Here is a 13,097-nt window from a genome sequence, read left to right as displayed (position 1 = left end):
CGGCCAATAAGGAAAGCTGAACTTTGCTGATTTCTGTACTATATATATACTCCTTGCAGCTGGGGTGTTGTTGTTTTTTTGAAATAATCTTCTGGTATAAACAGTCTTAGCTGCGAGTTTCCTCCCAGAGATTGTAAAAGTTAACACTTACTGCACTGCCATAATTCATCTTTAATCACTAACTAGCTTTGCTTCCCAAATACCTGTTGACACCATCGCTGATGCACTGAGGAAGAGCAAGACTACATCCAAACAGCATAATGTGTTGATAGCAGCCAAGGCGGTTGAGATAACCAAAGAACTTGAGGAATTTTTCCATTTCAATGCTTCTCACAATGGAAAGAACTGATCTTAGAGTAGTCTGGTTATATGGCAACATTTCACATTGGCTGTAGTTGATTTTTATGCACAAACCTGCAAAATAAAAACGTATTTGTGATAAATACTGAGAGCAAGGGGTCTACTAAAAGCAAAAAGTCACTAGCTCATTCAAAATAGATGAAGCATTCATCTTAAGTATGTTAATTTTATTAAATAAATACTGATACTATCCTTCCCTTTAGAAAGGGGATTACGCACCTTTCCCCTTGCCCTGGAAACTCTAGTTCAAAACTCAACTATAACAACAACGGATTCTTGTACAGTTCTATCCATTTCCACTCAGAAAATAAAGTCCTGTTAAATTTAATTGTCCTTTAGGAAGTTATAGTAAGTTATAAAAGATTGAGGTTTTAGTTTAACTAGAAACATTTGATACTTGCAAGAGTTTTTTAAACCTTATTTAGGGTGAGGTGTTTTAAATAAACTACTACCGTATTTTTCGCGCCATAAGACGCACTTCCAACCCCCCCCCCCCCAAAAAAAGTGGGTGGAAATGTCTGTGCGTCTTATAAAGCGAATGTTGCAGAAGCCCCGCCCACACGCCAGCGCCCACCCTTTGGCCTCTGTCTCCCAGCAATTTGCCTCCTTGCAGCAAACAGCAAACAGCCTGGTCAGCTTCAGCACGGCCTGATTTAGCATGAGCAGCTGATTGGCGGTTGGATCAGCCTCCTGGAATACCGCTGATCAGCTGTTCCAGGCTGCGGGGATCGCCACCGCCCATCGCCGCCATTGCCGTTGCCCATTCCATTTTCGCCCTTTGCATGTCCCATTTTCAACCTCTGCACGCCCCATTTTCCGCTTCCACGCCTCCCGTTTTTGGCCCATTCCAGGCAGCCTAGAACGGGCCGAAAACAGAACGCAGAGAGGCCGAAAATGGGGCACGTGGAGGTGAAAAACGAGATGTGCAGAGGCCAAAAACAGGATGTGCAGAGGCCAAAAATGGGGCCCATGGAGGCGGTGATCGGCGGCGGCGATCGGCAGCAGCAATCCCTGCAGCCTGGAAAAGCTGACTGGTGGTATTCCAGGTGGCTGATCCAACCGCCAATCAGCTGTCGTGCTAAAACAGGCTATGCTGCAGCTGACCTGGCTGTTTGCTGTTTGCTGCAAGGAGGCAAATTGTTGAGAGGCAAAGGCAGATTTGTTTTCTTGTTTTCCTCCCCCAAAGCTAAGCACATCTTATGGTCTGGAGTGTCTTATAGTGCAAAAAATATGGTAATTTTTATATCTGTTCTTCCTCCTCCTCTTCCTCACATTCCACCATTTATACACAAGTTTGCATGTAGTGTTTTTTTTTAATAGACTGCTTTATGATTGTTTTGCATTAACAAATGGATAACATTTATCTCAACCGTGTTGTCTACTGAGGTATTTAGATGTTTATTTTATGTGTAATACGCTTTAAAGTTTAAATTCAGGGACTGCACATTGTTCTATAAACCTTCCTCCACTCATTGCTTAATAATACATTTCTAATAAATTTACTTAGGGTCCTTTATCCAGAAGGGCTAGAAGGTCAAGGAACACAAAGCGTTTGGATTATCGAATTTGAGAATCTAAATTCAGGAGATTTTTCCCTTGTATGGCTTTTGGAAAACTGTAAAGCCATCTTGTGAACTCAAGACGCACACAGACAATTACTAGATGAGGGGAGAAAAGGGGAAATCATCACATTTTCAAGTGACACCAAGCTGGGGGGAATAGGCAACACTTTAAAAGAAAGGCTCAAGTTCCAGAAGGATGTTGACAGATTTGAATACTTGGTGCTATCCAACAAAATACAATTCCAGGGGTGAGAAAATACGGAAAAATCAAGTGCCAAGAAATATAACAAACTGTTTCAATTTCTTCCCTCAAGACAATGTTATAGGGCAGGGGTCCCCAACCACCGGGCCCCGGACCGGTACCGGTCCGTGGAACATTTTCTACTGGGCCGCCAGTTTGCTGGGTGCCGCCATCTTGTTTTGATGAGAAAGTGCTTCCGGTGAGCTTTTCCGGTTGGAAAGCGGTGTTTGGGTCCTGAAGGAATCCTCGCGCCTTAGTTTCATCGAAGGGGGGGGGCTTCAAACAAAACTAAGGCACGAGGATTCTTTCAGCACCCAAGGCAAGGCGAGCCGAGCGACCGTCCCGAAGCCGTTCCGAAGCCCATCGACAAAGGTACAAAGGAGGAGTTGAAGGTGGCGGGGAGAAGCGGGGGACGGCTGGCTGGCCGGTCGCTCGGCTCGCCTTGCCATGTGTGCTGATGCCGGTATCAGGCCACGGATCATTTTGTGATGCCGGTACCAGGCCGTGGCACAAAAAAGGTTGGGGGCCACTGTTATAGGGCACTGCACACCAAAACAATTAGATACAAGGACAGTTTTTCCCCGCATGTTGTCACTCTTCTAAATAATTCCCACAACACTGTCAAACTACGTAATAGGGTTGTATTACTATTATCCCTCTCAACTTTTCTGTTACCTATTTCTTATCTTATGACTATAACTTTGTTGCTTGTATTTTACTATTTATATTGTTTTATTTGGTATCCTAGTATGATTTATGTTGAATTATTGTTGCTTATGTTGTTATTGTTATGATTTATTGTTGCTTATTTAGTATCCTATGACTGTCACTGAGTGTTGCATCTTATGATTTATGATTAATGTATTTTTATGATGACTATGATCATGATTTATCACTTGTTGCTTGTATGTACACTGAGAGCTTATGAACCGGAGACAAATTCCTTGTATGTCCAATCACACATGGCCGATAAAGAATTCTATTCCTATTCTATTCCTATTCTATTCCTATCCCTATCCTATCCTATCCCACCCCATTCCATTGATACTCTTCTTTATTCTACTCTACCCTACTCTACTCTACTCTATATAGGAGGTGATACCTCTTCCAACAGCAGTAACTATGAGAGGGATCTAGTTGTCCTAGTGGACAACCACTTAAGTATGCACCAGCAGTGTGCTGCAGCTGTCGAAAAGACCAATGTAGTCCTAGGCTGCAACAACCGAAGCGATTGTATAAAAATCATGTGAGATGTTAGTATTGCTTTATACTATACACACTTGGAATACTGCCTCCAGTTTGATCCATAATATAAAAAAGATGCCGAGACTCTAAAAAGGGTGCGGAGGAGAGCAACGAAGATAATTAGGGGACTGGAGGCTAAAGCATACGATAAATAGTATGTCTAGTCTAACAAAGAGAAGGAGCAGGGGTGACATGATAGCAATCTTCCAATGTTTGAGGGGTCAACCTAAGAAGACTGGGTCAACCTATTCTTCAAAGCATCTGAGAGCAAGACAAGAAATGATGGGCGGAAAAGAGAGATCCAACCTAGAATTAAGGAGAACGTTCTCGTCAGTGAGAACAATTAATCAGTGGCACAGCTTGCCTCCTGAAGATGTAGGTGCTTCATCACTGGAGGTTTTTAAGAAGAGACAGGACAACTCCTTGTCTAGAATGGCATAGGGTCTGCTACATGAGCAGGAGGTTGGATTTATAAGACCTCCAAGGTCCTTTCCAACTGCTATTCTGCTGCAATAGGTCCCTGACAGGTCCTCCTCACCTGGTCCCCTTGTGGCAGTGGTGGGATTCAAACATTTTTACTACTGGTTCTGTGGGCATGACTTGGTGGGTGTGGCATGGGAAGGATGCTATAAAATCTCCATTCCCACCCCATTCCTGGGGGAAGGATACTGCAAAATCCCCATTCCCTTCCCATCCCACTAACCTGCTTTCCAGCTCCGTTCTCCTGTGCAGGGCAACCAAAGAAGACCCAGCCGATCAGCTGGGACTCAATGGGAGGCAGAGAATAGATGGGGGCGGGGCCAGTCAGAGGTGGTATTTGCCGGTTCTCCGAACTACTCAAAATGTCCACTGCCAGTTCTCCAGAACTGGCCAGAACCTGCTGAATACCATCTCTGCCTTGTGGGTGATAATCTGTAGCACACCCTACAGCCTGGATTGAAAAAAATCTTTATTTGCATAAACATTTCAGTTAGTTTGTTAAAAACAATAATGCTACTATATTTTATAACTCTGCCAAGTAGATCAAGATATCATGAGTCGATGAGTCCTCAATGTATTACAGCATACATTGCAGAATATATACAGAATAATATACTACTGAATGTACCATAAATCTGCAAGTTTGTTATTACCTCTTCCTTAAATAAGGGAGAAGATATCTAATGTACTTCTAGCCATAATCTTGGAAAATAGCCCTTATAGACACAGGGAAACATTACAGTAATAAAACTCAACAGCTGTAATTTCTAAAGGTAACCATCTAAAATCTGGTTCTATAAATATAATGAGATCATATTCAATATATGCTATGTTTATGAATTGTTTTAATGTGATAATGTTACTTAAGAAATATATTTTCCAGTGTGCTTTTTATATTTTGATTGCCCAGAATATAGTTTCAGACATATAGACTGTTATTGTCAAGTGAGAATTTTAGTTTTATCTTTTTCCTGTCAGTAAACTACTTAGACAAATGTGCCTCTTCATACTGGAATCACTGCAGTGAATATAGTATTTCCACCAGATGTCTATCTTGTTGGAAGAAAGAAAAAGAAAGAGAAAAAAAACAAAATACTTAATACTTTTCGTACATGAAAAATAAGGTCTTCAGAAGAAAACTGTGTGAGTTCATAACTCAGTTTAATCAAATCAATATCCACTATAAAAGTTCAAGCAGAACTGGATAATCTTCCCTCTAGGACTCCTTTCATCCCAGCAAAAGAAAAAAGAAACGTTCTAAATGAAAAAAAAATATTGCCATGAGGTCTATTACTTTGTTTAATTTTGTGCCAAAAGAAGTTAACTATTCTCAAAGTAGCTAAGCCTTTCAACCCAGAACAAAAAAATCATTTACTATATAAATGTATTATTTATGGACCATCCTGAATATTTATAGTAGTCTTAGTAGCTACTCCTGCAGATGCTTTCTCATATGTAAGCAATTTCTAACTCTACAACCTCCCAGTTGCCACAAGTCATTTCAAACATCTACGCGTTCCAAGATTTCTAGCCAAGTGATCAGCATTTGTTGATCTTAATTTTTTTTGCATATTACTGAATAAATTATCAAGTAACATAAAACACAGCTTAAGTATGCTTAGAGGCTCTGCTAAACACTATTTCCTTATTCCAGGATTAGAATAGTCAATGTAGTTAATTGTTGTAAATGCACATTAGCAGTTATCATGACCTTCAGAATTATTACACTGACTAGGATGATGTTTGTATGCACTTTTACTTGTCCTTGTAGCTATTATCTGCACAATTCAATGCAAACTTAGTTACAAACTTGAGGGTCCCATTGTATTCAGTGAGGTTTATCCTTTGAGGTCTCTTTGAGGACTTTTATCTCACCTAAAGACAGTGGCCCGTTTTGGATGCAGGTAAATGCAGGGTGCCTCCCGAAAGTTCGGGAAGGCCAGAAGTGGGCCTGTTTCCGGCTTCCAGAGAGCCTCTGGAACCCAGGGAGGGCGTTTTCACCCTCTCAGAGGCTCAAGGAAAGCCTCCAGAGCCCAGGAAGAGCAAAAACGCTTCCCCCCCCCCCCTGCCATGGTGCAGGAGGGCGACTAGGCCACGCGCACCATGGCCACGCCCACCCAGCAACCGGGCTAAAATTTTCAAATTCCACCCCTGACAGTACTGCCTACACAGAGCTGCTCTAAACCCATAAAAAAAAAACATCTTGAAGTATTATACAGAGAGGCGTTTGAGAAGGTCTGGGGAAATTCTCATTAATTGTTTCCTTTTTTTTCTTTCTCTCTCTCCAATTTTGCTACTTTATAAAATCTCCCATAAAGAAAGAAGCTCTGCAGGGAGAAAGGACTGAAGAAGAGAGTTAAGTAAGAAATATATTATTGTACTGTTGCAATGTGTCCAACATTTTGTTTTTAGCTCCATTTCATGCCATTATGAGTCAAGCGTTGGAAATATTTTTTAAAACCCTGTAACTTTGTATAGCGGTAAGGAATTATAGATAATTACTATCTGTTGTTTAATTGTCCGTGCATGTAACTCAATGGAATGCCAAGCATATTATATGTAAAACTGAACTTATACAAGACTGAATCAACAGACATTAGCAAAACAATATCTAAGAATTATTTGTCATAATGAATTTCCTGTCAGATACAAAATGTATTAGGTTAATTTTGAGGGGGTGTGTGTGTGTGAGGTGATCAAATGGAAAACATGTTTTATGCCATGGCCTGCTGGATAAGCCGGAAGAGGCTGGAGTTATATGCTGCGGCAAGTGACAAACAATAGTTCACAAACCACAATAGGGTGTTTTTTTCATGTAACACATTAAGTCCAAAACAAACATACCTCCTTCCTTATGTTTTAAATTAGAACCACGTGTGAACTCAATCTACATCTTAAAAATGAAAATAGTGTTAGATAAACTAAAAAATCTTTGTGGCCTCGCCAACCTTATGGGTTGTTTCTGGTCAACCAAACTGATTTCATGGTTAAATGCAAATCCATCAACACTAACTAGCCATCAGAGGACATGATGAAAACTCCTTATCTGCACAACACATGGAGAAACTGAACCATTGTTTCAACAGCGAGCCTTCTAGGCCAAGCTAACTCCAAAAACGTTAGAAAATTCCTGGAAGCCTGGCACTCAGGCATATCAGCCATCAACAGGCACACAGAAATAAATGACGTCTACATACCATTCAGAAGAGACTATCAAAACACCACACCTCCCAACCAGCAACCAACACCTAAATAAGCAGAGATTAACACCGAACAGTAAATGATAGTTCCAGTTAAGGAACTACCACCTCGGTAAACACCAACTTAACCAAGGAACTACCAAGAACATTCCCACCAACGTTGACAGGGTTAACGTAAATTAAACAAGGAGCAAACTCCATCCCCTTCTAGGTAATGGATTATACCTAGTTGTATATGAAATGTCTGCAAGAAAACTTTCCTCTTGCAGAACCCCAAGAGAGAACCCCAAGAATCTCACCATTCAATCCCTGAGCTACACATATTCTGCCGGGACTATTTGACTAAATTACAACAGACCCTCCTCAGAGATACAATCCATACTTACAACAGCCATACACACTCTGTGTCATCTGCCAACATGTGAGGGCATTTGCCAAGCAGATAAATGCTATAAATAAATGCTAAAGCTGTAAGGCATTGCATGCCCAAAAAAAAACTAGACACAAGGACAGTTTTTTCTCCATGCCATTACTCTGCTAAACAACTGATTCCCACAACATTGTCAAACTACCTACTAGGGCTATTATCTTTCTCATCTTTCCTATTATCTTTTTCCTTAACTTCTTATGACTATAACTATATCTTACGATTTTTATTGTTTTATTTAGTATTCTAGTATGTCTTATGTTGTTTGCTTATTTGATATCCTATGTATATCACCGAGCGTTGTATCTTATGATTTATGATGAATGTATTTTATGATTATAGAATAGAATAGAATAGAATAGAATAGAATAGAATAGAATAGAATTCTTTATTGGCCAAGTGTGATTGGACCCACAAGGAATTTGTCTTGGTGCAAATGCTCTGCAAGTTTGCAAAAGTCCCAGTGCGCAGCCCGTTCCTGCATTCCAAGCGCCCAGGCCGAGCTGCAGCTGTCCCTCTCACGCCAGCGGCAAGAACAGCGGCAGCAGCGGCGGGAACTGGGGAAGTTACGGAGGTGGCTCCCCCACCCAACAAGCAGCTGAAACGCTTCCACGGTTCCTGCCGCTGCTGCCGCTGTTATTGGAGACGGCGCTGGCGAGAGAGGGACAGCTGCAGCTCGGCCTGGGTGCTTGGAATGCAGGAACAGGCTGCGCACTGGGACTTTTGCAAACTTGCAGAGCCCGAGGCTGGAGCACCAAGGGTAGCAGCAGCAGAGACACTCGCTCGGCTCTTCTCACGCCCACCCAGCCACTCGGGATTAAACCAAAACGCAGCGCTCCCAGCTACTTCCAAAAAAAAATATTTTCTTCTTCTTACGGGGACGGGGGGAAAGCGGGAGCGACTCAAATGCTGTTGTTCGAGACGGTGCTGGTGAGAGAGGCACCAGCACCGGTGGGAACTGTGGAAGCTACGGAGGCCTGAGAAGTGGCTGAAACGCTGCCGGACATCCACGCCGCCACCTGCCTACTGATCTGGGTAAGGGAGCCCTCCGTGCTCCACCATGATTGGCTGTTAGGAGCAGCTGATGGTGAGGTGTAGCTGCCCATGAGGCACTCCTAATGGCAAGTTCCCCCCATGCCTTCCCTCCCAATTTCGCATGTTTTAAACTAGGCCTAAATTTGGGGGAGGGGCTTAATTTCATTTTATGCCTAGAAAACATGCTGGGTCTTCCTATGGGGGGGGGGGCATATTGTTGGAGAAATACGGTGTTTACATTCTGTGTTCACATTCTGGACTTCACATTCTGGACATAAACTGTTTCAACTCCTTCCCTCAAAACGACGCTATAGAGCACTGCACATCAGAACAACTAGACACAAGGAGTTTTTTCCCGAACGCCATCACTCTGCTAAACAAATAATACCCTCAACACTGTCCAACTATTTACAAAGTCTGCACTGCTGTTTACTATCAATCTTCTCATCACTCCTTATCACCCATCCCCTCCCACTTGTGACTGTATGACTGTAACTTTGTCACTTGTATCCTTATGATTTATATCGACTGTTTCCTAGTATGATTTGATTGTTGATTGTACCCTATGACTATCATTAAGTGTTGTACCTGATGATTCTTGACTCTTGACGAATGTATCTTTTCTTTTATGTACACTGAGAGTATTTACACCAAGATAAATTCCTTGTGTGTCCAATCACACTTGGCCAATAAAGAATTCTATTCTATTCTATTCTATTCTATTCTATTCTATTCTACTCTACTCTACTCTACTCTACTCTACTCCACTTCACTCTACTCTATTCTATAGGTACGGTAGTCCTTGATTTACGACCACAACCGAGCCCAGAATTTATGCTGCTCAGGGAGAAATCTGCTAAGTGCGTGTTTGCCCCGTTTTACGACTTTCCTTGCTACGTTTGTTATGTGAATCACTGCAGTTGTTAAATTAGTAGCACAGTTGTTAAGGTCGCAAAAGATAATCACGTGAGCCTGGGATACTGCGACCGTCACAAATATTAACCCGTTGTCAAGCATCTGTATGTAAATCACATGACCCTGGGGAGGCAGCAACGGTCCTAAGCATGAAAAACGGTCCTAAGTCTCTTCTCTTCACTGCTGTTGTAACTTTGAACGGTCATTAAATGAACTTGTCAAACTCATAAAACATTCCTATGCCTGTTTTACTAGTTGCCATTAAAAAAAGAGGGGAGAGGAAGAAAATCTGGAAGAGCAGTGCAGCAGTTTGAAAGCGAAAGTACATTCCAACTCTTATCTTTAAAAGATTGTAACTAAAATACCAGAGTTTTTGCCCGTGAATATATTTAATTGGAGGACGTGAATGATGACACCCAGCCCGTGAACTGGCTCAATTGGAAAAGCTGATTTATGACGCACCCAGGGAGGAGGGGGCAAACAGGCTCACAAGTGACTGTAAATTACGTATGTCAGAGTTGGCTTCATATAGGGCAGTGCCAGTATGTCACCTCAGTTACACCCTTTGAAGTTTTTTGAAGTTTGGCTCAAGAATCATGATTTAATTAGGGCGATTGCTGGAATCCTGACAGAACTGTTATAAGTCGAGGATTACCTATAATAGTACCTGCAAGTGTGAGAATGTTTCCAATCATCACACCGCTTTCTTGTGCCCTCATTTAAGAATCCATATTGATATAAACTTACCTTTTCTCAAACCCACGTCTTGCACAGCGGGCGGTATTGTAGGTTTCACCGTAGGGTCAGAAAATGTCTTGGTCGTGACTTTGATGGATGGGTGAGTGGACCCCAGCTCCTCTTCTACTTTCTCCTCTGACATCGACCAGTTTTTATTGGCCAAAATCCTTTCATCTGTAATATTAGTTTTCACCGCTGGAGTTTCAGAGACAACTTGAATAGTTCCTCTAAGTATACTCATATTTGGGTGCATCTGGTTCGTTGTCCAAGAGGTCAGCTCTACTTTATTGTCCAGTGATGGAACCACAACTGAATCACTCTTATTCATGTTAGGAAAATGAGTGTCACTTCCATTTGAATGAAGGCACTTTGTACCCAACACACCTGCATTGAAGAAAAATAATAAGGCACAATCAGCGTATCTAAAATGTGTATTTACTTCCAGGAAACATTCCACACAATATACAACCTATTCTATGAAAAAAGACAGTTGAAATTCCCTTTTTAATCCATCAACCATTATCTCTGAAAAAACAATTTCTTTTCAACCTTTTACTATTTCCATATTTCTTTATTTCATGCACCTGTTTCTTACTGCTTCTTCTCCCCCTCTTTTCCCCATATCTTTTCTCATTCCAGTTTATATCCCTCTTTCTTAATATCTTCCTTTCCCCTTTTCTGCTGGGTCTTTCTGCCTTTCCCGACTTCACAGGTATTCGCCCTTTTGATGGCCTTCTTTTAAATCTCAACTTTTTAACCTTTCTTTTCCCCCCACTTTTTTGTAGTGTTCTTTGTGTTAATTGTCTATTTAAAATTTCTTCTCCTTGAGTCGACTCCTCCTCCTCTAAAGCTCTTTCTTCTTGTTCTTCAATCGCCATTTCCATTTTTTCTAACACAGAGCAAAGTGATTCGCCTCTTTCCTGTAGTAATTCTCTCATATTTTTAAGTTCCATTTTTAATTCCCGAAGAGATATCATTACACTCTTATATTTTATGATCGTTAAAGTCCACAAAAAAAAACAAACACTTTTACTTTCCTTCTTTCTTCTTTCAATTTTAAAGTTCTCAATTATTCCAGCCCAGGGTCTATACCAAAAACATCAATCAATCCCACAGTCAGTCTTTCCTTGCTTTTTTCTTTATTCTGGTTCTGCTTTTACTTTCTAAGATTCTTACTTTGTTTCAATATTTCTTTAATGTTATATCCACACAAGTTCATTCAGAAACAGGATGTTTTGCTTTTTGTTTGAGCTCAACTTTTTGTCAAAAGGTGGCACTCTCCATTATACAAAGTCTTCACCTTTTTCCCCTATTTTTTTGTTTAGGGTTTTTCGAACCTCAATATTCCAGCACAGTCCAGTCTCCAATTTGTAAACTTTATTATTATTATTTTTTGACAATCTTAAGTCCAGCTTTATTTTATGCCTGTTTATTGCCAAAATATTTTAGTCCAATTTAGTTAAATCTTTAGTTCCGGCTTCTTCCTTTCCCGGTTCGAAGCCCCTCTTAGCTGTCAAAAATATTTTATTTTATTTTTTTTACTGTCCCTTTGTAATTTCGTCGCTCACTTTTCTTAAAAATTCCATGTTACCTTAATCCCGGGGTACTTTTGTTTAGTTGTATTGCCCAGTTGTCCCAGTTCAGATGTTATCCATCTCTTTCATCCCTCCTGCACAAATCTTAATCCAGCTGAGTCCTCCTCTTCGGGGTGGCCATTTTAAACCACCGCTGCAGTTGTCTTCAGTGGGAAAAAGACCAAGCCCAGGGGGGGAGATACGGCTCCCCTCAACCTGGCTTGCATCTTCCCCTTACTCCGCCGCCCCTCCAAGGCAGCTTCAGCCCCTAATCATAATGATCAGGGCTCTCCAATGAAAGAGCACGGACCATAGCCGCAGAGAGTCGCGATATACGGTCCGTCAGTGAGGAGGCTCCGCCTTCTTTTTCAAGAAAGTTCAAAACATTCTGAAAGATCCATCTCATCCTGGGCACCCTTTTTTTTTTGAACTATTACCATTTGGCAGCCAGTACAGGATAATAAAAACAAGGACAAATAAGCTGGAAAACAGCTTCTCTCCCAATAGTAACTCTATTTATTTCTACTGTATAGTACAAAATTAATGCAATATCAGGGGTTTTCAATTCAATGTATAGAATATGAAGGATGTGTCTTTGTGTTTATTTTCAGTCATAATGTACACTGAAGATGTATTTAATTTCATTGTATGAGGTGCAATGACAATAAAAGTAAAAGTAAAATAATAAAATAAAATAAAATAAAATAAAATAATAAAATAAAATAAAATAATAAAATAATAAAATAATAAAATAATAAAATAAAATAAAATAAAATAAAATAAAATAAAATAAAAATAAAATAAAATAAAATAATAATAAAATAAAATAAAATAAAATAAAATAATAAAATAAATAAAATAAAATAAAATAAAATAAATCATAGTTTATAAATGGATACTTAGCCTAGGCTTTCGAAACTAATCCAGAATGTATCACTGAGAGATATCAGTTGGCAAGAACTATTCTCCTGAAATATGCTAGCATTTCAGAAGCTGTTAAAAAGAAGCTAGTCCAGCAAAGCTTTAATTCATGCAGATTGAAATGTAATGCAATTGCCTCTTAATGCAATTTCTTCAAGACAACGTAGCTCCACAAAGAGTTTGTTTTGCTCGCCTTTCAAGACAGAAATTAGTATCTCAGGGATGGCTTTCTTACACTGCAGTGGGGGGGGGGGGGGGGGGGGGGGGGGGGGTGTGGGGGGGTTTTTTTTTTTTTTTTTGGGGGGGGGGGGGGGGGGGGGGGGGGGGGGGGTGTTGGGGTTTTTTTTCTCTTTTTTTTTTTTTTTTCTTTTTTTTGGGGGGTTTTTTTTTTTTTTTTTT

General features: G+C 40.6%; 1 protein-coding gene and 1 long non-coding RNA gene across 4 annotated transcripts in view; one reads left to right on the top strand and one right to left on the bottom strand.

The window, feature by feature from the left end:
- LOC148130756 (uncharacterized) overlaps positions 1-13,097 on the top strand; it is a 109,973-nt gene that overhangs the window by 19,624 nt on the left and 77,252 nt on the right. The gene's annotated exons all lie outside the window — the stretch shown is intronic.
- CORIN (corin, serine peptidase) overlaps positions 1-13,097 on the bottom strand; it is a 108,525-nt gene that overhangs the window by 74,382 nt on the left and 21,046 nt on the right. For all 3 annotated transcript variants that reach the window (XM_087963602.1, XM_087963603.1, XM_026676565.2), the window contains 2 exons: positions 10,213-10,587; positions 204-414 (listed from right to left, as the gene is read on the bottom strand). In XM_087963602.1, coding sequence (XP_087819728.1) covers positions 204-414; positions 10,213-10,587 — 586 coding nt within the window. The remainder of the gene's footprint in view (positions 1-203; positions 415-10,212; positions 10,588-13,097) is intronic.

This window comes from Notechis scutatus, chromosome 4 (genome assembly GCF_049901735.1).
Source record: "Notechis scutatus isolate UNSWTSFEM ecotype Mainland chromosome 4, rNotScu1.2, whole genome shotgun sequence".
NCBI classification, from domain to species: Eukaryota; Metazoa; Chordata; class Lepidosauria; order Squamata; family Elapidae; genus Notechis; species Notechis scutatus.
The sequence above is the reverse complement of the archived record's forward strand: the minus strand, read 5'-3'. Positions and strand labels throughout refer to the sequence as shown.